Source organism: Oncorhynchus clarkii, chromosome 5 (assembly GCF_045791955.1).
Source record: "Oncorhynchus clarkii lewisi isolate Uvic-CL-2024 chromosome 5, UVic_Ocla_1.0, whole genome shotgun sequence".
Classification (NCBI taxonomy): Eukaryota; Metazoa; Chordata; class Actinopteri; order Salmoniformes; family Salmonidae; genus Oncorhynchus; species Oncorhynchus clarkii.
Genome location: NC_092151.1, coordinates 51,440,162 through 51,467,174, shown reverse-complemented (window position 1 = coordinate 51,467,174; position 27,013 = coordinate 51,440,162). Strand labels below are relative to the sequence as shown.

General features: G+C 41.4%; 1 protein-coding gene and 1 pseudogene across 8 annotated transcripts in view; both read left to right on the top strand.

Annotated features, from left to right (window-relative positions):
• Window positions 1-15: 15 nt before the first annotated feature.
• Window positions 16-6,603, top strand: LOC139410072 (NADH dehydrogenase [ubiquinone] 1 beta subcomplex subunit 5, mitochondrial-like; annotated as a pseudogene).
• Window positions 6,604-8,203: 1,600 nt separating this feature from the next.
• Window positions 8,204-27,013, top strand: part of LOC139408971 (ubiquitin carboxyl-terminal hydrolase 13-like) — a 55,630-nt gene continuing 36,820 nt past the window's right edge. For 5 of the 8 annotated variants that reach the window (XR_011634342.1, XR_011634343.1, XR_011634344.1 and 2 more), the window contains exons 1-5: window positions 8,327-8,544; window positions 16,292-16,417; window positions 18,618-18,678; window positions 22,767-22,888; window positions 25,514-25,656. Coding sequence is in view for 3 of the 8 variants with exons in the window: in XM_071153508.1 (XP_071009609.1) it covers window positions 8,434-8,544; window positions 16,292-16,417; window positions 18,618-18,678; window positions 22,767-22,888; window positions 25,514-25,656 (563 nt within the window). In the remaining 5 variants the exon portion in view is untranslated. Of the gene's footprint in view, window positions 8,545-16,291; window positions 16,418-18,617; window positions 18,679-22,766; window positions 22,889-25,513; window positions 25,657-27,013 lie in introns of all 8 variants that reach the window. The other 3 variants (XR_011634341.1, XR_011634340.1, XM_071153506.1) reach the window with 1 other exon arrangement.

Below are 27,013 nucleotides of genomic sequence, written 5' to 3'. Positions count from 1 at the left end.
CTGGCCGCAGCAGCGATGGTGGGCGTGAGTGTTCTTTGGTCTGCTGCTAGGCGAAATCCTCTAAAATAGGAGACATGCGTTGAACTTGCTCAGCACAACTGCAGCATGCACGGATCAGGGTAAATGGCAATTTAACGCTTGCCTGGTCTACAATTACCTTATTCATTATTTTTATTTTTTTTGGCAATTTCTTGTGACCAGTCCAGTGGCTGGCTAGCTTCCTGCTGTCACAAATTGCTAATTTACTTTCAAGTGTCTCTTGCCGCTGCAAATAACAACATACACGTCTCATTTTACATATTTTTTTTCTCCATAGTTTACATGACTCGCTCGTGGTACTCATTAACTTGACTAGCCCTTGATCATGACTCTCAGTTCCATACATTAACGTTACACTTAAATCATTGGACGAAGGCGTATTCTGTATGGGGGAGTTTAGTTAAGAGCCCTGACTCTCGGTCTGCACATTAAAGGGGTCAGTCTGCAGTTGCAGTACAGCATTTACTCCGCAGAAGTCAGAGCGACCATAGTTTTTACCCGGATGACGCTGGGCCAATTGTGCGCTGCCCAATGCGACCCCCAATCACGGCCGGTTGTGATATAGTCTGGAATCGAACTACGGTCTGTAGTGACGCCTCTAGCACTGAGATGCAATGCTATATGCCGCTGCGCCACTCGGGGGCCTTTGCAGAGCTGTTGTCAAGGAAGTGAGTTTGTGTTTATAAAGGACCTCCCGCCCCCACCTACCGTCAACCAATCATGTCAATGCCGAGCTAAATGCGGAGCCCTCCGCATTGTTACAAAATTTGAGAGGCACTGAGCTTGATAAGGTATCTGCATGTTTCACAGGGTTGCCAGGTCTAGCTAAAATTAATAGTCCAATGACTAATCAAAACTCGGGCAAGGGACTGAAAACTGGCCCATATACAGTGCCTTGCGAAAGTATTCGGCCCCCTTGAACTTTGCGACCTTTTGCCACATTTCAGGCTTCAAACATAAAGATATAAAACTGTATTTTTTTGTGAAGAATCAACAACAAGTGGGACACAATCATGAAGTGGAACGACATTTATTGGATATTTCAAACTTTTTTAACAAATCAAAAACTGAAAATTGGGCGTGCAAAATTATTCAGCCCCTTTACTTTCAGTGTAGCAAACTCTCTCCAGAAGTTCAGTGAGGATCTCTGAATGATCCAATGTTGACCTAAATGACTAATGATGATAATCATACAATCAATACAATCCACCTGTGTGTAATCAAGTCTCCGTATAAATGCACCTGCACTGTGATAGTCTCAGAGGTCCGTTAAAAGCGCAGAGAGCATCATGAAGAACAAGGAACACACCAGGCAGGTCCGAGATACTGTTGTGAAGAAGTTTAAAGCCGGATTTGGATACAAAAAGATTTCCCAAGCTTTAAACATCCCAAGGAGCACTGTGCAAGCGATAATATTGAAATGGAAGGAGTATCAGACCACTGCAAATCTACCAAGACCTGGCCGTCCCTCTAAACTTTCAGCTCATACAAGGAGAAGACTGATCAGAGATGCAGCCAAGAGGCCCATGATCACTCTGGATGAACTGCAGAGATCTACAGCTGAGGTGGGAGACTCTGTCCATAGGACAACAATCAGTCGAATATTGCACAAATCTGGCCTTTATGGAAGAGTGGCAAGAAGAAAGCCATTTCTTAAAGATATCCATAAAAAGTGTTGTTTAAAGTTTGCCACAAGCCACCTGGGAGACACACCAAACATGTGGAAGAAGGTGCTCTGGTCAGATGAAACCAAAATTGAACTTTTTGGCAACAATGCAAAACGTTATGTTTGGCGTAAAAGCAACACAGCTGAACACACCATCCCCACTGTCAAACATGGTGGTGGCAGCATCATGGTTTGGGCCTGCTTTTCTTCAGCAGGGACAGGGAAGATGGTTAAAATTGATGGGAAGATGGATGGAGCCAAATACAGGACCATTCTGGAAGAAAACCTGATGGAGTCTGCAAAAGACCTGAGACTGGGACGGAGATTTGTCTTCCAACAAGACAATGATCCAAAACATAAAGCAAAATCTACAATGGAATGGTTCAAAAATAAACATATCCAGGTGTTAGAATGGCCAAGTCAAAGTCCAGACCTGAATCCAATCGAGAATCTGTGAAAAGAACTGAAAACAGCTGTTCACAAATGCTCTCCATCCAACCTCACTGAGCTCGAGCTGTTTTGCAAGGAGGAATGGGAAAAAATGTCAGTCTCTCGATGTGCAAAACTGATAGAGACATACCCCAAGCGACTTACAGCTGTAATCGCAGCAAAAGGTGGCGCTACAAAGTATTAACTTAAGGGGGGCTGAATAATTTTGCACGCCCAATTTTTCAGTTTTTGATTTGTTAAAAAAGTTTGAAATATCCAATAAATGTCGTTCCACTTCATGATTGTGTCCCACTTGTTGTTGATTCTTCACAAAAATACAGTTTTATATCTTTATGTTTGAAGCCTGAAATGTGGCAAAAGGTCGCAAAGTTCAAGGGGGCCGAATACTTTCGCAAGGCACTGTAGTTGCCATATTTATGCAATAAAACCTTTTTACATTACCTTATCGAGCCAATTAAGAAGGAATATCATAGTAACTTGTCATGACATTAGAAGCAAAATGTGGTTTTCCTCAAAATAATAATTATTATTTATTATATGTCGCAAGAGAAAAATAATTAGCTTTTAACTCGCCAAATAATTTTCCATGAATGGATGTCGATTGAACTTGTTTGACTGTTATGATTAAAAGCAATAAGGCACAAGGGGGGATGGTATATGGTCAATTTACCATGGCTAAGGGCTGTTCTTAACTATGACGCAACACGGAGTGCCTGGATATAGACCCTAGCCGTGGTATTTTGGCCATATACCTCAAACCCCCGGAGTGCCTTATTGCTATTATAAAATTGTTACCAATGTAATTAGAACAGTAAAAGTTTTTTTTTTTTGTCATACCCGTGGTATATGGTCTGTTATAAACTGGTTGGTTCGAGCCCTGAATGCTGATTGGCTGACAGCCGTGGTATATCAGACTGTATACCAGGCTGTATTTAGGGCTCGAACCACATTTATAATTGTAAATAAATCCCCTTTGCACATGTGCATAACTATAGATAAATCCGACAGGAGAGTTTGAGTGATGAAAGTTGGCCAGAGGATCTCGAAATCTCTGAGCAAGAAACACTTGGACGAACATAAAAAACGAATGTTAAGCAATTTTCTGGCAACTGTGCTGTTATTATATGCCAGATGTTAAGACTAAAAACTGTTATAAATGGCCTATTTCCGAGATTGACTTGTCATTTATATGCCATTGTAGGCTACCATTTAATTCAATAAATATGTTGAAATGTTGATATCCCTGTAGCCTACCTGGAGCAGGCAAACCAATTTTATAAATACCATATAACATCAGTTTATTGTTGTTGTAGCTTTATGTTATTATGAAATTATTAATGGGCATGTTTAGTTAATTAAATTGGAAGTTATCAAAGCTCTATCGCAATTGCCGATCAGTTGTTAGAACTCATTAGATTGACGGTAACAGTAGTCAGATTAAGCTACAGGTAATAATCACTGGCTGTTGTTGTCAAGCATATTCAGTTTATATACATATAATTAATATTTTATTCGGTGATTGAAATGATGACCCCATCCTCAGTAGCCTATTCCAGCAGGCTATTGGGAAAAACAAGCACTTCTTACCTCGAAATCGCCTCGCTATTCATATTGAATAAATGTGTCTGTAAATTTGAACGAAATTGTTCAGTTTACATCTTGCCTACATCTTGTCTAGGCTACTAGACTATCTGAAATTAGATGTAGGCCTATAGACTACCTGCCATAATCGAAGAAAACCATGGCAAAGTTGAATTACAATCATAAACCCAGATTTTTGTCTGTAGCCTATGCCTATTGAAATGACAAGTCAATCTTGCAAATGGACCATTTATAACAGTTTACAGTCTTAACAACGGATATATAATAACAGCACAATTGCCCGAAAATTGCCTAACATTAGTTTTTTATGTTCGTCCAAGTGTTTGTTGCTCAGAGATTTCGAAATCCGCTGTCCAACTTTCATCACTCAAACTCTCAGGTCGAATGTATCTATAGCTATGCACATGTGCAAAGGGGATTTATTTACAATTGTAAACGTGGTTCAATCCCTGAATGCTGATTGGCTGAAAGCCATAGTATATCAGACCATATACCACGGGTATGACCAAAAAATACTTTCTACTGCTCTAATTATGTTGGTAACCAGTTTATAATAGCAATAAGCCCCCCTCCCCGATGGTTTGAGGTATATGGCCAAGATACCATGGTTAACGGCTGTATCCAGTCACGTGTTGCTTCATGCTTAAGAACAGCCCTTAGCTGTGGTATATTGGCCATATACGATACTCCCTTGTGCCGTTTTGCTAAATTATAGCAGTCAAACAAGTTAAATCAACATCCATTGATGGAAAATGATTTGGTGAGTTTAATAAGGGCAAATTATATTTTCTCTTGTGACACTAGAAAACGATGTCTATGGCCATGGCCTCTCAGTCACCAGATCTCAACCCAATTGAACACTTATGGGAGATTCTGAAGCGGCGCCTGAGACAGCATTTTCCACCACCATCAACAAAACACCAAATTATGGAACATCTCGTGGAAGAATGGTGTCGCTTTGCTCCAATAGAGTTCCAGACACTTGTAGAATCTATGCCAAGGTACATTGAAGCTATTCTGGCTCGTGGTTGCCCAACACCCCATTAAGACACATTATGTCGGTGTCTCCTTTATTTTGGCAGTTACCTGTACCTTATTTGGTGCAACAATATGGTGATTCTCACCTAAATAATGTGTTGCAATGCCTAACATCCCTGAACTTTGCTTTGCAGTGGCAGTACTCTGGGGAAGCCGATGCTTGTCATCAAGCCCACTGGCTTCTATGACAGGAGGTTTCTGCAATTATTAGTAAGTAGCTAGTTATTCAGACTAGAACTAGCCTACTGCAAAATAAACTCTATTGTTTGGTTTACAGACAACTGAACCACAGAGTTCACTATCTTATTCACCCCCCCCCCCCCCCTATATCCTGCTTACTGGAATCCCAGTTGCAGTCTTTGTGACATCTGTGAATGTGTTTGTCGGTAAGTATGTGTAGATGTTTCCATTGATGTACAGAAACATTCCAATGTTTATATGTGACAGGATTACAATGACAGCACTCCAATACAAGCACGGCCACTTTTTTATGAATGTTTATGGAGAAACATGGTAAATGAGGAATTAAACTGAATATATTATTCTGTTTTTTAAGGTGAGGCTGAACTGGCTGAGATTCCTGAAGGGTATGAGCCTGAGCATTGAGAGTATTACAAGGTACTTCGAGCCCTTTGTCGCAGTTGTTTCCTCTTATCACAGTCCATGTCTTTTTTGGAAAAAGTGACTAAACATTTTATCAGAAAATTAAATGGAAATCATCTATAAACAGAGTTACTCACATAGGCGATCCTCTGGAGATTGCTTACAATCAGACTTGGGCAAAGTAACTTTTGAGTCCTATTGTTTTCCCTATATTTGCAGCATCCTATCACCAGGTGGATCTCACGGACCTTCTATGACTCCCCAGTGAAAGACTATAAGAAAATGATGGCCCTGATTCAGATTGAGTCTGAGAAGGGCGAGATAAGGTGAGTGTCACACAGTGAACATAGTGCCAACAATGACAAGCCAGTCTATAGGGAGGAGGTACGTGAACTGGCATTGTGGTGCCAGGACAACAACCTCTCCCTCAACGTCAGCAAAAAAAAAGGAGTTGATTGTTGACTTCAGGAAGCATAGGACAGAAACATGCCCCGATTCACATCAATGGTAATGCAGTAGAGAGTCATCAGTTTTAAGTTCCTGTGCGTCCACATCACAGAGGACTTAACCTGGACCAATAACACCACAACTCTTGTTAAGAGGCCACAACAGCGTCTCTAATTTCTAAGGTGGATGAAGAAATTCGGCATGCCACCTCGAGTCCTTTCCAAATATTACCGCTGCACCATCGAGAGCATCCTGATCAGTTGCATCACAGCCTGGTACTGGAATTGCTACATCCATGATTGCAAGGCCCTCCAGCGGGTGTTAAAGACGGCCCAGTACATCACTGAGACCGTGCTGCCACCCATCCAGGACATCTACTTGAAACAGTGCCTTATGTTTTATTATTTTTTATTGTTGCATTGTTGAGAAGGAATCTGCATGTATGCATTTAATTGAATGGATGGTGTATACTGTGTGTATCCTGTACATATGACAAATAAAAACATAACTTGCATTCCTTTTTTTTTGTGAGCAAAACAGAAGGAAAATATAAAAGAAAACAGACAATGTCGACAATATAAATCTTTAATCTGTACACATTAATTTGCCAACAAATCCTATGTTTTTGTATCTTCAGACTGCAACAGTTAGAGGTGCGTAAGCAGATGAGAACGAAGGGAGATGGACCCTGGTTCCAGATTGAGACACTAGACAAGAATCTGGTCGACTACAGCATTAAATCAACGCCTGACAATTAAACCAACCAGTCCCACCACCCAGTATAAACTGTCAGCGATCAGCAGTGGTGGAAAAATTACTCAATTGTTATACTTGAGTAAAAGTAAAGATACCTTAATAGAAAATTACTCAAGTGAAAGTGAAAGTGAAAGTGAGTTTCACTTTTACTTGAGTAATACTACGTGAGTAAAAGTCTAAAAGTGTGTGGTTTTAAATATACTTAAGTATGAAAAGTAAATGTAATTGCTAATATATACCTAAGTATCAAAAGTAAAGTATCTATACCTAAGTAATTGCTAATATATACCTAAGTATATATACCTAAGTATCAAAAGTAAAGTATCTAAATCATTTCAAATTCCTTATATTAAGCAAACCAGATGGCACAATTTTCTACATTTATGGATAGCCAGGGGCACACTCCAACACTGAGACATAATTTACAAATGAAGCATCTGTGTTTAGTGAGTCCACCAGATCAGAGGCTGTAGGAATGACCAGGGATGTTCTCTTGATAAGTGTGTGAATTGGACCATTTTCATGTCCTGCTAATTATTAAATTGTAACTAGTACTTTTGGGTATCAGGGAAAATGAATGGAGTTAAAAGTACAGTATTTTCTTTGGGAATTTGGCTCATTTCATTAGGCTAAATGTTTTACAATAGTACGTACTGAACGACCCATTCTCTTGCAGTGGTGCACAACTTTCTATTTCTCCCATTTGGCAGCAGTGGCATGTTATGATGTAATTACAACGTTCCTGACAGCAGTAAAAAAAAATAAAAAAAAAAGTAGCAGCCGTTGCTGTTACTTTTGCTGTGATTCCTTTATTCTATTGTCAAACCTAAGAGTAGTGTCTTTGTCATAATGTCCACTAGATGGCAGTGCTGTGATGACATTGCCCCCTCCTTCATTCTTTACTGTCATGGAAACAGTCTGAGTGAAAGCAACATCGATACTCAATATATTTGCTTTACTTGTCCATTTTCATATCAATGCAGATGAGTGAAGCCACTTGGGACTATTGAGGTGCATACTTGGACTGATTACAGAAGTGTTGGTCAAATTAAAAGAAAGGAAACAGACCAGGGTAAACGTGTGTGTACGCATATTGATATGATGCAGAATTGTGGTACAAAAATTAACAACAGATTCATGCTCTCAAATGTATGTAACAACTTTATTTCGGCGATTATGTACTTAGTAGCAATTATGAAAAGTCAGTGTGTCAGTGTGGTCAAATAAACTGTTTGCCCCCCTTAAAGTATGTAGTGTATTTCTTGTTCTGATTATGACAAAAAGGACCACACCTGTTTACTGTATTCTTTAGTCTTATTAAAGTAATACTGTTAACTAGTATCATAGATAGTATAAACTATTGCCTCAAGTATCTTAAGTAACCTATATGGACTTCAGCATTTGGGCAAAAATAGCAACTCTTTTAATTGCCCGAATTTATGTTGCATGTAGCCTGCGGCACAAAAGTCAAGATGTGTAGCCTATTAACATTTGAAAAGAGAATAGTCAGAGAAAACATTGGTGGTGTAGCCATTTGTGTGTGGTTTAATCAATTGGGTGGGTGTGACCGCTCGAGTTACACCGTTCAGTGTGCTTCATGGTAAATAGAGCGATACAATTCTTTATTACACACGCAATTTGGTAGCCCTCGCACCTGTCAAGACCTTTTTGGTGTTTTTTTTAAATGAGTTCCCCCGTTATGTTTTCAGCGTCATATCCCCAGTCGCTGGAAGAATGTCGAGACCGAATGATTTAAAAATAGGATCTCTCCTCTTGACAGCCTGCTCTAATGACTCCCGTAGCATTGTAGTGCGAGAAGTAGGAATGGGAGGATGGCTGCAGATATAGGAGAGCTGCTGGTCCCTTATATGCCCACCATCAGAGTTCCCAGAACAGGAGACAGGGTTTTCAAGAGTGAATGTGCCTTTTCCTACGATTCGCCCGTAAGTCTCCCAATATTATGGTGTGTTTGTGTGTTCCAGGCTGTCTTGTAAACTGCGCTAACACACGTGAATTAGCAAACGTTGCGCTGTTTTGTGTCTGGACCTGGGAGTTCTATGACCACTGTTCTCTTGAACTTGAAACATAAATAATTATGTTTACATCCCGTGGAAGGGGATTTCCTTTGTTGAAAAGGCGCTATTTCAAAGTCACACACGTAAAATCACTAGAATAGCGTTATATTGATATGGGAGTTATTGCTCACGGTTTTGTGTTTGAGAAAATAGGAGTTCTTAGAAATGGTGGTCCATCCATTTATTTCAATGTGAGTGACTTGTCACCTGCCACTTCATTGAGGAGCGCCAATACCTCTTGAGGGCAGTTCTTCCTGATGTCTTACCTCTAGGTGTGGAGCAGTCAGTGTAGCTTGTAATACATTTGGGTCCCCCATGGACCGGCTCCACAGGAGGTTGGTGACACCTTATTTGGGGAGGACGGGCTCATGGTAATTGCTGGAGCGGTATAAGTGGAATGGCAACAAACACATAAAAAAACGGGGGGAAGAATTTTCTACCACCTTGCTAGGGTTGCTAATGCTACTTCATGAGGTTGTGGTACACATTAAGCCAGGGGTAAGGGGAAGGGGGATACCTAGTCATTTGTACAACAATGCATTTAAACTGAATGAGAGAGGGTGCGGGGGGCTGCCATAATCAACATCCATGTGTTAGGCCCCCGTGGAACAGTCGATTAACTGCCTTGCTCAGGGGCAGAATGACAGATTTTTACCGTGTCAGCTCGGGGATTCGATTCAGCAACCTTTCGGTTACTGGCCCAACGCTCTAACCACTAAACAACACTAATGCGATGTGCAACATCTGGAAGCTGGCCGAAAATCGTAAAATGATGGTGTAAAATAGTTTTATTAAGATGGTACACATATCTTACTTTTTTATTTTTGGTACACCAACAAGCCATTCAATCGAGTTAAGGCAACTGACACCTTTATGGCCTTGAATGGAGGATGTTTTACGTACGAGTCGGCCCATGGGGGACACAAGTGTGTTGCTGGCTTAATACATTAGTCGGACGTAAAAGGAATAATAGAGCCATCTTGGGGTACTTACTTCACAAGACCGATTAACTGAAACACACGCACGTTATTACAGGCTTTAACGCTGAAGCTTGTGGCTCCCAAGTGTTTGGCTTTTTGGACTAATTGTTCAACGTTTTTTGCTACCAAACATTTTATTAATGAGAATTGCCATTTTGAAAGTGACTCATCTATCTGGAGTTCATCATGTCAGACTGGAGACTTGGGTTGGTTATTTTTATCCCTGTGCTTGAAGCTTGTGTGTCGAGCTACTTTAAGGTATGTCGCAGAGAGTTTTATGAGGGTCTATACTCCCAAGTACAGATATAGGTTAGTATGGAGGGTTATTTGTTGCCCTGCTACCCAAACTCCTTGCTCCTGCCAAACACTATGCCACACCCACAGAAGTTTGTTTCTTCTCTGTAACGAGACTGGATCTGAGTACCTCCCTGACAATTTCTAGAATGCCAACACATTCTAACCGTTATTAGTCCCAGAAATTGATGGTTTGGCCCAAAGCCAAATCACATGTTGGTAAACCGGCATTTTGAAAATTAATATGTGGATACCCCTTCAAATGAGTGGATTCGGCGATTTCAGCCACAACCGTTGCTGACAACTTGGCAACATCATAGGATGCCACCTTTCCAACAAGTCAGTTCGTTAAATTTCTGCCCGCTAGAGCTGCCCCGGTCAATTGTAAGTGGTGCTATTGTGAAGTGGAAACGTCTAGGTGCAACAATAGCTCAGCCGCAAGGTGCTAGGCCACACAGGCTCACAGAACGGGACCACCAAGTGCTGAAGCGCGTAAAAATGGTCTGTCCTCGGTTGCAACACTCACTACCGAGTTCCAAACTGCCTAGGGACACAACGTCAGCACAAGAACCGTTCGTCGGGAGCTTCATGAAATGGGTTTGCCTGGCCGAGCAGCCGCACACAAGCCTAAGATCACCATGTGCAATGCCAAGCGGCAGCCACTGGACTCTGGAACAGTGGCAATGTGTTCTCTGCAGTGATGAATCACGCTTCACCATCTGGCAGTCTGACGGATTAATCTGGGTTTGGTGGAAACCAGGAGAACGCTACTTGCCCCAATGCATAGTGCCAACTGTAAAGTTTGGTGTTGGAGGAATAATAGTTAGGGGCTGTTTTTCATGGTTAGGGCTAGGCCTCTTAGTTCCAGTGAAGGGAAATCTTAATTCTGCAGCGTACAATGACATTGTAGATGATTTGGTGCTTCCAACTTTGTGGCAACAGTTTGGGGAAGGTTCATTTGCTGTTCCAGCATGACAATGCCCCTGTGCACAGAACAAGGTCCGTACAGAAATGGTTTGTCGAGATCGGTGTGGAAGAACAATGACTGGCCTGCACAGAGCCCTGACCTCAACCCCATTGAACACCTTTGGGATGAATTGGAATGTTGACTGCGAGCCAGGCCTAATCACCCAACATCAGTGCCTGACCTCACTAATGTTCTTGTGGCTGAATGGAAGCAAGTCCCCCACAATAATGTTCCAACATCTAGTGGAAAGCCTTCCCAGAAGAGTGTAGACTATTATAGCAGCAAAGGTGGGACCAACCCCATATTAATGCCCATGATTTTGGATTGAGATGTTCGACAAGTGGGTGTCCACATACTTTTGGCCATGTAGTGTACTCTGATTGGTTAGAGATGTGAGCCAATCGATGACGTTGTTTTGTACAACACTCCACATTTTGACTTCACCACAAACGACTTAAACGATGTCAGTCTCAGACTGAGGTATGTAGCGATCATAGAGCAGTGGAATAACTCTGTTTTAATCATCAGGCATGGTTATTTGTGTGAATGTATTTTTGTTAAACCTTAAAAGCCTCCGTCGTTGTGTGGAAATGAGGCTCTTGTAGGCCTCTGCATTGAAGTTGCGTGTCAGTTGAGCAAGGAATTTTGCTGGTGGTAGGCAGTTAGTCAGGGCTGCCAGGTAGCCTAGTGGTTAGAGCATTGGGTTAGTGACCAAAAAGTTGCAAGAACGAATCCCAGAGCTGACAAGGTAAAAGTGTGTCATTCTGTCCCTGAACAAGGCAGTTAACCAGTTAACTGTTCCTAGGCTATTATTGAAAATAAGAATTTGTTCTTAACTGACTTGCCTAGTTAAATAAAGTTGAACTATTTGCACGGTCTGCAAAGCCACACTGGAGTTACACTGTTTCAAACATGAAACCATGTTCTATGCGTATTTCAGAAAATAACATCCTGAATGCAAAAACACTTGATTTAGGCCAAAATGTAAATTGCCTGACATTTTATTGACACAACCCTGCTGACAAATCCCAATATCCTGGAATTCCAATATCCTTGAAAATTTGATATCCTTTGCGCATTGACCCCAAATGTTTTTACACCTTGATGAAACAACATCAATATAAGAAAATATCAGTACAAACTGAGCGAATTGCATTGTCCATGTACTGAGTATGCCCTGTACCTAATTTATTAATGGATTCCATCTGGCGAGTTACCATTAGAGACCCAAAGTAAGCACGCCTTAAGAACCCATTTTTGTTTTCTAGTGTGTTTGGGGTGATGCAAGGCAGGTTAGATGCTAGTGGCAGGGGCACAATGTTATTGGTTCTCCGCCCCCTGGATATCTGATGTTCAGATTTTTTGATCCACCTATTTGGAATTGACATTGTTATGCCAGTGGGGTCTTAAATGATTGACACTTAAATGATTGACACCCTTTATAAAGGTGAGCAAAAATAAAGGATACAACTACTGAGCTATATTATATACACAGAAAATGGGAAATGTTATACAAATACAATTGCTCAGAGAAAGATTTTGTTTAACAAGTAAAAAAATGTTTCTCAAAAAGGTAAGGGTCAAAATTATTGACACCCGTGTTTTCAATACCTTCTTTTCTGCTCATGTGTTCAACTTTTGACACCAAATCCACCACTGGTGTGCATGGCCAAAGAGGTCTATTTTCATGTCATCCAACAAAGGTAAAGGCCTGGAGTTTGCTAAATGGCATTGGCACTTGCCTTGGAACCGGTGCTTTGGTCAGATTACATGAAAATAGAGCTCTTTGGCCACTAACACCAATAGTGGGTTTGGCATTGAAATGACAAGAACCCCATACCTACTGTACAATATGGTGGATCTTTGATGTTATGGGGCAAGGGCATCATAAACTTTACCCAGTACCAGGATATTTTAGCCAAAAACCTGGTTGTTTTTGCCAGGAGTCTGAAACTTGGCCACAAGTGGATCTTCCAGCAAGGCAAAAACCCCAAGCACACATCAAAATCCACAAATAAATGGTTAATTGGCCACAAAATCAACATTTTGCAATGGCCATCTGTCTCCAGACTTGAAACCCATTGTGGTTTGAATTGAAGAGGTTTCTTCCTAGGTTTTGGCCTTTCTAGGGAGTTTTTCCTAGCCACCGTGCCTCTACACCAGCATTGCTTGCTGTTTGGGGTTTTAGGCTGGGTTTCTGTACAGCACTTTGAGATATCAGCTGATGTAAGAAGGGCTATATAAATACATTTGATTTGATTTGAAGAGGGCAGCCCATAAGCACAGACATGGATATCAAGGATCTGGCTTAGTGCCGTTATCCTCGCAAGGTGAGGTTTTGAAAGGTATTGAAAAAAGGGGTTACAATAATTTTAACCCCTACCTAATTAAAAAAACTATTTTATTGTTAAACAAAATCTATTTCTCTGAGCAATTAACCAGAAACCGTGGATAGATGGCAGCATTTGCACAAAACTGAAAGCGCGAACCGCCTCATTTAACCATGGAAAGATGACAGGGAATATGTTTGAATACAAACAGTGTAGTTATTCCCTCCACAAGGCAATCAAACAAGTGAAATGTCAGTATAGGGACAAAGTGGAGTCGCAATTCAACGGCGGCTCAGACACGAGACGTATGTGGCAGAGTCCACAGACAATCACGGACTACAAAAAGAAAATCAGCCTCGTCACGGACACTGACATCTTGCTTCCAGACAAACTAAACACCTTCTTTACCCGCTTTGAGAACAACACCGTGCCACCGACACGGCCCACTAGCAAGGACTGTGGGCTCTCCTTCTCCGTGGCCGACGTGAGTAAGACATTTAACGTGTTAACCCTCACAAGGCTGCATCCCTAGCCGTGTTCTCAGAGCATGTTCAGATCAGCTGGCTGATGTTTCCGGATATAATCAATCTCTCCCTATCCCAGTCTGCTATCCTCACATGCTTCAAGATGGCCAAAATTGTTCCTGTACCCAAGAAGTCAAAGGTAACTGAACTGAATGACTATCGCCCACAGCACTCACTTCTGTCATGAAGTGTTTTGAGAGACTAGTCAAGGATCATATTACCTCCACCTTACCTGTCACCCTAGACTCATTGCAATTTGCATACTGCCCCAATAGGTCCATGGACGATGCAATCGCCATCACACTGCCCTATCCCATCTGGACAAGAGGAATACTAATGTAAGAATGCTGTTCATTAACTACAGCTCAGCATTCAACAACATCCAAGCTCATCATTGAGGCCCTGGGTCTCAATCCCGCCCTGTGCGATTGGGTCCTGGACTTCCTGAAGGGCCGCCCCCAGGTCGTGAAGGTAGGAACATCTCCATTTTGCTGATCCTCAACACTGGGGCCCCCTCCTGTACTCCCTGTTCACCATGACTGCGTGGCCATGCACGCCTCCAACTCGATCCTCAAGTTTGCCGACAACACAACAGTAGTAGGCCTGATCAGCAACTACGAGACAGCCTATAGGGAGGAGGTGAGGGCACTTGGTGTGGTGTCAGGAAAACCCCCTCACTCAACGTCAACAAAACAAAGGAGATGATCGTGGCCTTCAGGAAACAGCAGAGGGAGCATCACCTTATCCACATCAACGGGACAGCAGTGGACAAGGTGGAAAGTTAAGTTCCTCTGCGTACACATCACGGACAAACTGAAATTGTCCACCCACACAGACAGTTTGTTGAATGTGCAACAGCGCCTCTTCAACCTCAGGAGGATGAAGAAATTTGGCTTGTCACCTAAAACCCTCTCAAACTTTTACAGATGCGCAATTGAGAGCATCCTTTCGTGCTGTATCACCGTCTGGTACGGCAACTGCACCGCCCACAACCGCAGGGCTGTCCAGAGGGTGGTGCGATCTGCACAGCGTATCACCGGGGGGGCAAACTGCCTGCCCTCCAGGACACCTACAGCAACCGATGTCACAGGAAGGCCAAAAATATCATCAAGGACAACAATCACCCGAGCTACTGCCTGTTCACCCCGCTACCATCCAGAAGGCGTGGTCAGCACAGGTGCATCAAAGTTGGGACCGAGAGACCGAAGCTATTTTTCAATCTCAAGGCCATCAGACTGTTAAACAGCCATCACTAACACAGTGAGGCTGCTGCCTACATGCAGTCTTGAAATCATTGGCCACTCTAACAAATGGATCACTAGTCACTTTATTAATGCCAATTTTAATAATATTTACATGTTATATTACTCATCCCATATGTATATACTGAATTTTATACATCTATTGCATCTCGCCTATGCCGCTCGGTCATTGCTCATCCATATATGTATATGTACATATTCTTATTTCACCCCTTTTAGATGAGTGTGTATTAGGTAGTTGTTGTGGAACTAGAAGCACAAGCATTTCGCTACCCTCGCAATAACATATGCTAACCATGTGTATGTGACCAATAAAAGGTTGATTTGATTAAGTGTAAAATAATATAAAAAATTTGAGCATTCGGCTAGTATTCACACCCCTTGACTTTTTCCAGCTTTTTGTTACTTTAAATTAAATGTTTTATTTAATCCATCTACACACAATAAGCCATAATGACAAAGCGAAAATAGGTTATTAGCAATTTTATAAAAAATAAAAAAAATACAATGTATTTACACTGTATATACATTAGCTCAGTATTTGAATAATTTATTTTATACAGTCATTTTTTTTGGATCTTTATTGAGGGTGTCAATAATGTCGGACCCTACTGTACATCTAAAGCATTTCAGATGCTCCTGACACGTGCTACCTCAAATGGGTGTGTATTAATTTGTATTTATTATGGCTCCCAATTAGTTCCTGCCAAGGCAGCAGCTACTCTTCCTGGGCTCCAGCAACATTAAGGCATTTTTAACTATTTCTAAAATTACATGACATTACATTTCATAACACTCAGGCCACTACACAACTACCACATTCCTACAATACAAAATCCATGTGTACGTGTGTAGAGTACGTGTCTTACTGTGTGTCTCTTCACAGTCCCTGCTGTTCTATAAGGTGTGTGTTTATGGTTTTTAAAATCTGATTCTACTGCTTGCGTCAGTTACCTGATGTGGAAGAGAGTAGCCATGGCTCTATGTAGTACTGTGCTCCTCCCATAATCTGTTCTTGACTTCAGGATTGTTAAGAGACCTTTTGGTGGCATGTCATGTGGGGTATGCATGGGGCTCCGAGCTGTGTGCTATTAGTTTAAACAGACACCTCTGTGCATTCAGCATGTCAACACTTATTACAAAAACAAGTAGTGATGAAGTCAATCTCTCCTCCACTTTGAGCCAACAGTCTGTTGGCGACTACACTAGACTGCGTGTGTTTTGCATGTTATTCACCACATGTTGTTTTTGTCCACAGGAGTCTGAGGGAGGTTTGTATGTGTGTATGAACACATTCCTGGGCTTTGGCAGAGAACATGTGGAGAGACATTACCGTAAAACCGGACAGAGCGTTTACATGCATCTCAAACGCCATGTCAAAGAGGTAAGGAGTCATACCATGTGCTTAATTCTATATTGGTCTACGCTTACAGTGCAAACAGTACGTACTGCACCTTTGTGTTCAGTTTTGGCAAAAAAAAACATTGAATGAAAATATCTATTGAACTGATAAGAGGCTTGTAAGTTTTCTAGGGGATTTTAAAGAGACATTTACAAAAATGGCAACTTCGTCATCTCCAGCACCGCCCTAACATCAACGCATGTGAAAACGGCACGTTTCTATGTTTTCGAGGCAAAAAGATAGAGGAAAACAGAGGAAGAAACGTGTTTTCCAATGACATCATCCTTAAACACTTTTGACATGATCTGGTACTTTACTAACCGTTGCCTACTGGTTGGTTGGTTAAAATCTGACGTCATCTGGTGTGCCTCTTTTTGGCGACAAAACATATAAACCCTCACATATGTTGACGTCGTGGTGACCCTGGAGATTATGAACTTCACATTTTGTTTTAAACTGATACTTTTTTTTGGTCCTATGTACATATTCATTTGGAAGTCCTTTATCTTCAGATCTGTTTAGGTTCAACCAACACAGTGGTCTGCTTCGTGCGCGTCTTCTGACGTGAATAATTGCACGGATAGGCACACTGTAACCTCACCATTGCTGGTGCGATTTCAGATTAGTCAGTGATGGATCATTGTATGTAAGCCTATCATAGTTCTGCATGCAAGTGTATTCCATCCCTCTTCCTTATGTTTGACCCTTTTGATCATGTTCTTTCCCTCCATTGATTTTCATTGAGACTGTCACTCTGATAATCCTCATCGATTTAAACTGCCTCCTGAGAAATGCTATGTGGTAGTAATAAGTTAGAAATGCGTAGTTGGGGTGAGAGAAGGAAGCCTCAAGCCTGCACTCTACAATTCGTTATTGTTGTGATACTACAAACATATTGATCTACATCAGATCCTGATACAACCTTAAAAAAAAAAGCAACCCGCTCAAGGCCATCAGACTGTTAAATGGCCATCACTAACATGGAGTGGCTGCTGCCAACATACTGACTCAAATCTCTAGCCACTTTAATAATTAGAAATATGATGTAATAAATGTGTCACTTTAAACAATGGCACTTTATATAATGTTTACATACCCTACATTACTCATCTCGTATGTACTGTACTCTATTACCCTCTGCTGCATCTTGCCTATGCCGCACAGCCATCGCTCGTCTATATATTTATATGTACATATTCTTATTCATTCCTTTACACTTGTGTGTGTATAAGGTAGTTGTTGTGAAATTGCTAGATTACTTGTTAGATAATACTGCACGGTCGGAACTAGAAGCACAAGCATTTTGCTACACTCACATTAACATCTGCTAACCATGTGTAAGTGACCAATACAATTTGATTTGATATATTCTGTATATATTACTATCACTTAAATGGTCACTTAATATCACTCACTTTTCTGTTTTCCTGACAAATGGATATAGCCATGTAGTTCTTTCCTCCATTTTACAGCAACAGATCAACTAGGTCAGAATGCCGGTCTCTATTTAGAATCAGTAGGAGAAATTGGAGGTTCAGTTGTAAACGACAACCTTAGCTGCTACCGTTTTCCTCTTGGTTCTAATTGACCCCAGATAAGCCCCCCTGCAAGTGATTCTATTTCCATGCCTGGGTCTGTCCAGAAACAGCTGGCCACATTCCGCCTTCTCCTGTGTCTGCTGTTTTCCCGTGTGGCCAGTTGGTCCCAGAGTGCGTCGGCATTCTTTCTGTCTGTTCGATGTGGCCGCCTCCCTGCCCTATTGCGCAAATGATGGGCATCCACCTGAACCCGATTTGGATCAGAAGGACCCAGTCCGTTAACAATGAAAGGGCTTGTAGCCTTAGCTAGCGACTTGAAATGTTGACAGTCTACTGACTACTCTATTGATTGTAAAAAAAAAAGAAGAAAAAAAAGCACTTGGTTTCATATTGATTGATTTATCCACGTGTGGATTTCTATGGTTGATACTGTTATGATTGACAGTTTGTCAGCCAACACTAGACTGTTGTATTAGTGTTGATAAACCAACGTTACGTTTACCAAAACAGTTTTGGTATTCTTATTTGTCATGAATTGTTTTTTTGAAAACGACGGGGATGTTTCATGGCTTGCTTTGAGATATCAAGTCCTATATCTTGATCCATAAATATCATTTCTACCTGTTGACTTGTGTTTCCAACAGAAAGCTACAGGTGCCGCAGGGGGTGCCATCCCCAGAAGAAGAAACGGAAAAGTATTCCTAGGTAAGCCTGATACTTGTTATGTCCTAAAAACGACTTGTCTACCATCATGGGGAGTTCCCCTTAAACTCAATCTCCTGATGGTTTATTTACAGTACAGTCGCATTTCTCTCTCAGTAGTCTGTTTGTACCCAGTCGTTCCTGAAGAGTAGGACAAGACTCTACATTTCCCCTTTCTAATCGCAACCTGGTGGCGTTTCAAATATCAGTGTACTTAATTGAAAACGAGTTTGAAACGGAATACTCTTGACTCTTATAACAATAATAACAATGTTTTAATAATCACATCCTTCTCAAGAAAGTCTTGATCTGCTGCAAGTATTGCAGTCGTTTTTCACCCAGCACTGGCTGGGTGCAACTGTTAGGGGATAGTGTATGTTATCGTATCATGCTGTTATTGTTTTCATTTGGTTATATGGCAGTAGCCCTACACTGGTCCCACACTATTTTGCCTAAAGGGACATCTTCCCATGTCCAAAGTCGAGGCCCGGGCCCCCAGTCCTTCACTGCCGCGCAACTCTAAATTTAGCTCATTTATTTGTTTATGCAGTTAGTAACCGTTCTAAATCCAAAGTGCCACATGCCCGACCTGGCCTCCTCCCCTCCTGCAGGGGGGTTAGTTTACAGTGGGCTGCCCCTGCATGTCGCTCAGCCGTCCTCAGCTGCTGCACCCTGTCAACCCTACCAGCTGACACACTTATGCCACTGGCCACAATGACGTGGGCAAGGGAGGGCCAGGTGGCGCTGGCTCCTCCTGCCCTAGCTGACTGTCGTTTAAACATCAACGTTTGCTAGTTACCTCCCTGTTTAACCGCCCCACCAACATTCCCTTACCCTCCATTCCCTTATCTCCCATTATCCACTGAAGCCGGATAACCAGCCACTTTACGCCTTTGCCTCTGTAGTTTACGTACGCTGAAGCGCTAGGCTCCAAGCGTCACGCTCCCATTATCGGACATGCTCGATTGTCGTCTTTCGCTCTGCAGGCCTGACCCCATTTTGGAGCCTCGTGGACCCAAAGGTCCCTCTAGCCTGACGTGAACTGCATTCTCCCTCCCACTCTCCTCTCGGCTTTGACTCCCATTGGAATCCAAGCTGAAACAAAATTGTGCTTTGGCATTTCCATACCAGTCTGATGATCTAATCAGTCGACCATCAGCCCTCCCAGCCAAGTCATCATCTTGTTACTAGAGGAGCGGGGTTGAAAGGTAGACGAGGGTCTATGTATGCAGTAACCTTAATCTGACTACTTACATGACTGAACAATTCATCCATTATTTTACAGTTTCGGAAATCATAGGAACAGTGGGAGATAATAATTTTTTTCACACAAAAGGTTCTGTCTGAGACGTCCCAAATACTGTACATGTGAGGTTTTGATTGGCCAGTTATGCGCTGATGAGTATTCTCGGGTAAAAGTAGATTTATCCCGGATGAAAGTAGATTTAATTAAATTAATTAAATCTACTTTAATCTGAGAATACTCATCAGTCCATAACTGGCCAATCAAAACCTCGTACAGTGCCTTGCGAAAGTATTCGGCCCCCTTGAACTTTGCGACCTTTTGCCACATTTCAGGCTTCAAACATAAAGATATAAAACTGTATTGTTTTGTGAAGAATCAACAACAAGTGGGACACAATCATGAAGTGGAACGACATTTATTGGATATTTCAAACTTTTTTAACAAATCAAAAACTGAAAAATTGGGCGTGCAAAATTATTCAGCCCCTTTACTTTCAGTGCAGCAAACTCTCTCCAGAAGTTCAGTGAGGATCTCTGAATGATCCAATGTTGACCTAAATGACTAATGATGATAAATACAATCCACCTGTGTGTAATCAAGTCTCCGTATAAATGCACCTGCACTGTGATAGTCTCAGAGGTCCGTTAAAAGCGCAGAGAGCATCATGAAGAACAAGGAACACACCAGGCAGGTCCGAGATACTGTTGTGAAGAAGTTTAAAGCCGGATTTGGATACAAAAATATTTCCCAAGCTTTAAACATCCCAAGGAGCACTGTGCAAGCGATAATATTGAAATGGAAGGAGTATCAGACCACTGCAAATCTACCAAGACCTGGCCGTCCCTCTAAACTTTCAGCTCATACAAGGAGAAGACTGATCAGAGATGCAGTCAAGAGGCCCATGATCACTCTGGATGAACTGCAGAGATCTACAGCTGAGGTGGGAGACTCTGTCCATAGGACAACAATCAGTCGTATATTGCACAAATCTGGCCTTTATGGAAGAGTGGCAAGAAGAAAGCCATTTCTTAAAGATATCCATAAAAAGTGTTGTTTAAAGTTTGCCACAAGCCACCTGGGAGACACACCAAACACGTGGAAGAAGGTGCTCTGGTCAGATGAAACCAAAATTGAACTTTTTGGCAACAATGCAAAACGTTATGTTTGGCGTAAAAGCAACACAGCTGAACACACCATCCCCACTGTCAAACATGGTGGTGGCAGCATCATGGTTTGGGCCTGCTTTTCTTCAGCAGGGACAGGAAAAATGGTTCAAATTGATGGGAAGATAGATGGAGCCAAATACAGGACCATTCTGGAAGAAAACCTGATGGAGTCTGCAAAAGACCTGAGACTGGGACGGACATTTGTCTTCCAACAAGACAATGATCCAAAACATAAAGCAAAATCTACAATGGAATGGTTCAAAAATAAACATATCCAGGTGTTAGAATGGCCAAGTCAAAGTCCAGACCTGAATCCAATCGAGAATCTGTGGAAAGAACTGAAAACTGCTGTTTACAAATGCTCTCCATCCAACCTCACTGAGCTCGAGCTGTTTTGCAAGGAGGAATGGGAAAAAATGTCAGTCTCTCGATGTGCAAAACTGATAGAGACATACCCCAAGCAACTTACAGCTGTAATCGCAGCAAAAGGTGGCGCTACAAAGTATTAACTTAAGGGGGCTGAATAATTTTGCACGCCCAATTTTTCAGTTTTTGATTTGTTAAAAAAGTTTGAAATATCCAATAAATGTCGTTCCACTTCATGATTGTGTCCCACTTGTTGTTGATTCTTCACAAAAAAATACAGTTTTATATCTTTATGTTTTGAAGCCTGAAATGTGGCAAAAGGTCGCAAAGTTCAAGGGGGCCGAATACTTTCGCAAGGCACTGTATGTACAGTATTTGGGACGTCTCAGACGGAACCTTTTTGTTCCCCACAAGGTCGGGGACCTACTATGTGTGACATAATAATGAAGACGTCATTTAACTGTAAAAATGTATTACCTTTCGTGGGATGGCCACAACCAGGCATGTCTCCGTCTGATTGTAAAATAAATCACTTCAAAAATAAGGTGCTGTGCACCACGTTTGTCCACTCAAATAATAACCGATTCTAAAACGGTGCACTTTGTACCCGCCATTTGATGAATGGAAAGAGACGTCTATTCAAACACCAAAACGTGTAAGGACATTCAGCGATTGTATTCTACATCGATTGATCTGTCCGTGGGCGTCTCGGTCCCGGCCAGTCATCTCTGCCTTGGCAAATGTTTTGTGTTCACGTCGAACAGCACTAGCTTTTGGAGCGTATACCACAATGATGGTATAATAACCTGCAGATGTCTTGCATGTTTGTTTTAAATATTGTGATTTCACATTTTACCGGTAAGGCGTACCCGCTTACTTTCACCCCTGAGTATTCTATGACATTCTTTACATTATATTGTGGCATTTTTAAACGAGGACTTTGCTTCATACTATTCTCAGTTGAACTCCACAGCTCTGCAGCTGTGACATCTAACCCTAAACCCTAGTCTGGGTTAGCATCACTTACTAGATGTACATCTTATTAATCCAGCTAACATGGAAGCTCAAATGTTCAAGAAATGCAAGTACACACCCCATTTTTGTATTGGATAACCCACATGTCAGTTACCCTCTAACAAATTACATGATATCAGAAATGCATTAATCATTTGAAACGCCTACCATAGTCTATCATATTTATTTGATCCTATCATGTCACTTTTATCCTATCTAGCCAAGACACATGCTTCGTGAAAGGCACCACTCACTGTTTTATGGTAACTGAATGTCAATGTCTGCTTCCTCTCTTGCAGATTTAGAACTAAACCGTGATTTTAACGGAGATGAGTACGATTGTGAAGACGAGGCCAAGCTCGTCATATTTCCAGACCACTTCGAGATCCCCTTGCCAAATATTGAGGAGTTGCCTGCACTGGTCAGTGAGTGTGTGCCCGTGCCCTCTGTGTGCCATGCATTCTGAAGGGAAACGGTGGTTCACCGTCCTTTGCCTTGCATATCATGTTTTCCGATGTCGTGGGTATCTTGTGATTTTCTTTTCTTTGCATGCTGTGTTATTTTGTTCCCCACAGGGTCTTATGGTTGTGAAAGCCATTGTGTGCATGTACTGGTTATAACACCTACATAAGAGTGTCGACTCACATTTATTCAAATTCGTTTTTTTTCCCTGCCAAGAAGTTTCCTTTGTTATAATCAATTCTTTAGTCATGTTTTTTTTCTTCCTTTTAATAACTTTATGACCCTGTCATGAAGCATTATGACCATCCTGTGTCACTTTACTCGGACTAAGAAAATACACTTTATGACCCTGTCATGAAGCATTATGACCATCCTGTGTCACTACTCGAACTAAGAAAATACACTTTATGACACTGTCATGAGGCATTATGACCATCCTGTGTCACTTTACTCGGACTAAGAAAATACACTTTATGACCCTGTCATGAAGCATTATGACCATCCTGTGTCACTTTACTCGGACTAAGAAAATACACTTTATGACACTGTCATGAAGCATTATGACCATCCTGTGTCACTTTACTCGGACTAAGAAAATACACTTTATGACACTGTCGAAGCATTATGACCATCTTAAGCCTATTACGTACATTCCCTTACATCAGTCATCAGTCAAAAAGAGGGTGTCTTGTCCTGCTCTTGCATTCACCCCAGTCATCAACAACAGAGCATTGGGGTAGGCGCGCATATCTGACATCAATGTGTGCGCAATTACAATGATAATTTAATATGGTCAATAATAAAAATATTTTAAAGTATATGACAAAAACACTGTTGACACAGGCTATGGTCTAATATAATGTTTTCAGTTTTGTGGGTTTTTACACTCATGTAGGGGTCATAACCTGCCATAAAATATGTCAAAATATGTCCATGGTCAAAATATGACCATATTATAACTTATGACAAGTTATATCAGTTGATATTATGACATGGTATAACGCTGGGTGTCAAGAAAAGTGTTACCAATAAGTAAAATCAAAGCTTATTGGTTGCGTACACAGATTTGCAGATGTTATCACAAGTGCAGCGAAGTGCTTGTTTCTAGCTCCAACAAAATAAACGATACTCATATAATCCAAATGTAATAAATGTCAGAGACCGCAATATAAATATACATATAATGTATATTAATTTACGCTGAGTATATCAAACATTCCTAATATTGTTGCACCCCCCCCCACCCCTTTTTCCCTCAGAACTGCCTCAATTTGTCGGGGCATGGAAACTACAAGGTGTCGAAAGCGTTCCACAGGGATGCTGGCCCATGTGGACAATGCTTCCCACAGTTGTCTAGTTGGCTGGATGTCCTTTGGGTGGTGGACCATTCTTGAGACACACGGGACACTGTTGAGCGTGGAAAAACCCAGCAACATTGCAGTTCTTGACACAAACCGGTGTACCTGCCACCTACTACTATACCATGTTCAAAGGCACTTGCCGATTCACCCTCTGAAAACCTTACTTACATAATCCATGTCGCTCGCAATTGTTTCAAGGCTTTAAAAAAATCCTTCTTTAACCAGTCTCCTCCCTTTCATCTACAATGATTTTGAAGTGGATTTAACAAGTGGCATCCGTAAGGGATCATTGCTTTCACCTGGTCAGTCTGTCATGTTTTGTACACTCAGTGTGTATATGCAGTAATGGTGTGTAAAGACAGTATATGAATAGAAAAGGTGTGTATAGCAGTGGTTATTACAGTGGTACAATTGCAGAGGGGATTCCAGTGGTGCGAACCAGGGTTGGGTTCAATTCCAGTCAGTTCAGGAGGTACACTGAAATTCCAATTTTCTTCAATGCTTTTCAATTTGGATAATTTTGAATTTTGTTTACTTGACTGAATTAACTGGAAAATAAATTGACCCCAAACCTGGTATGTATATGATTTAACCTGTGTTGTGTTAATCATGTATATAGTATAATGGGCAGGACTTCCTAACAGTAGCTTAGATAGTAGTATTGGTACTGTAATAACAATTTAGTCTGTCCAATGTCTATCTACATTATAATATGGATTTTGATGTAATAACTTCAACGAATAATGTAATAACATGATTAATAAACATTTTTACACACCTGATAATGTAATAGCCAATGGAAAATGTAATAAGTTATTACTCTATCTTTGGGAAACTATTAGATTATCATTCAACTGTTTTAATAATATTTCTGGAGATTTACTACGTTATCCATTTGTTCCATTATATATAAAAAAAAACACTTATTACATGATTTAAAAGTGACATTTATCCCCTGTTATAGGCTTACACCCCTACCAGGGATGGTGAAAGACAAATCAGCGAGACATTAACATGATACTCTATATTATTAACACGGTTTCAGGAACATATCCTCTCTCTTATCCTCACTGATCTAACTGGGATCAGGTTATATATCCTCTTGTATGCACCACAGTCCTAGACCTGTGACTAGTCCTCGTCTTATTATGTCAGTGATTCAGTGTTTCACGTCAGTGAATCACGATCACATCACATTCACATGTGTGTCCCGTGACTCCCAGGTGACAATAGCCTGCGATGCCGTGCTCAACGCTGCGTCAGCCTACAAAAAACAGGAGCCCGACTCCTGGGACGAGGAGATCCAGGTTTCCAAACATGCCAGGAGTCTTCGACAGCAGGACAACGGCGTGAGGATCCCACCCAGGTAACGAATTGCCTACTGATTGGACTAACAACTGTTATGCAATAATGTAGATACGCCATTATGGTGGACGGTGGCTTCAGAACAACGTCCCCCGTCAGCCATCTGTAGAATATGTATGTCTGTCATTTTGTGTTTCTTGTGTTGCTGCTAGTTTGTGGGTCCTCTGGTGTTTCTGGTGTGGTTTAGGGGGTCCTTCTGAGTTACTTAATAATGCAGGGAGTTCTCAAACTCTTTGGGTCTGTCTACCACTTTTGTGATAGCAAATTCATCAGGGACCCCTCCATAATCAGAACAACCGAAGTGATACATGAAATAGCATACAAGGAGTTTTACTATGACTTTGGCAGTGCATGGCCGGATGAACCAAGTCTCTGTCCCTAGGAAGGAACATTTTTAAAGGCATTGGAGAGAGAATTTTGCGGTTTTCAAGTGAATTTCCTACAATTCTACGCTTTTTGTCATGTGGCAGAGAGCTGTTTGGTTGCAGCTTTAAAGCTAATATCCTGCAGTACTACACATTTTGCCATGAGGCATTGACAAAAAGTTGGTGTTTTTAAAGGCCCAGTGTAGTCAAAAACAGGATTTTCTGTGTTTTATAAACATGGACTTGTCACGTCCTGACCCTAGTTCCTTTTTTATGTCTCTGTTTTAGTTTGGCCAGGGCGTGAGTTGGGGTGGGCATTTGATGTTTTTGTTCTATGTTTTGTATTTCTGCTTTTGGCCTGGTATGGTTCCCAATCAGAGGCAGCTGTCAATTGTTGTCTCTGATTGAGAACCATACTTAGGTAGCCTGTGTTCCCACTATGATTTGTGGGTAGTTGTTTTCTGTTTAGTGTATGTCACCTTACAGAACTGTTTTGTTTCTTCCATTTGCTTTGTTATTTTGTTTTTGTGTGTTCAGTCTAATAAATTAACATGGACACTTACCACACTGCATATTGGTCCGATCCTTCCTACTCCTCTTCAGACGAAGAAGAGATTCGTTACAGGAGTATACAAAAGATTATGAACACCTGTTCTTTCCATGACTAGGTGAATCCAGGTGAAAGCTATGTTCACTTGTTAAATCCATTTCAATAAGTTTATGTGAAGGGTAGGAGACAGGTTAAAGAAGGATTTTTAAGCCTTGAGGTAATTGAGACATGGATTGTCTGTGTGCCATTCTGAGAGTGAATGAGCAAGACAAAAAAAATCGAAGTGCCTTTCAATAGGGTACGGTAGGTAGTAGCTGCCAGGCGCATGGGTTTGAGTGTGTCAAGCACTGCAACGCTGCTGCATTTTTCACACTTAATAGTTTCCTGTGTGTATCAAGAAGGGTCCACCACCCAATGGACAACTCGCCAACTTGACACAACTG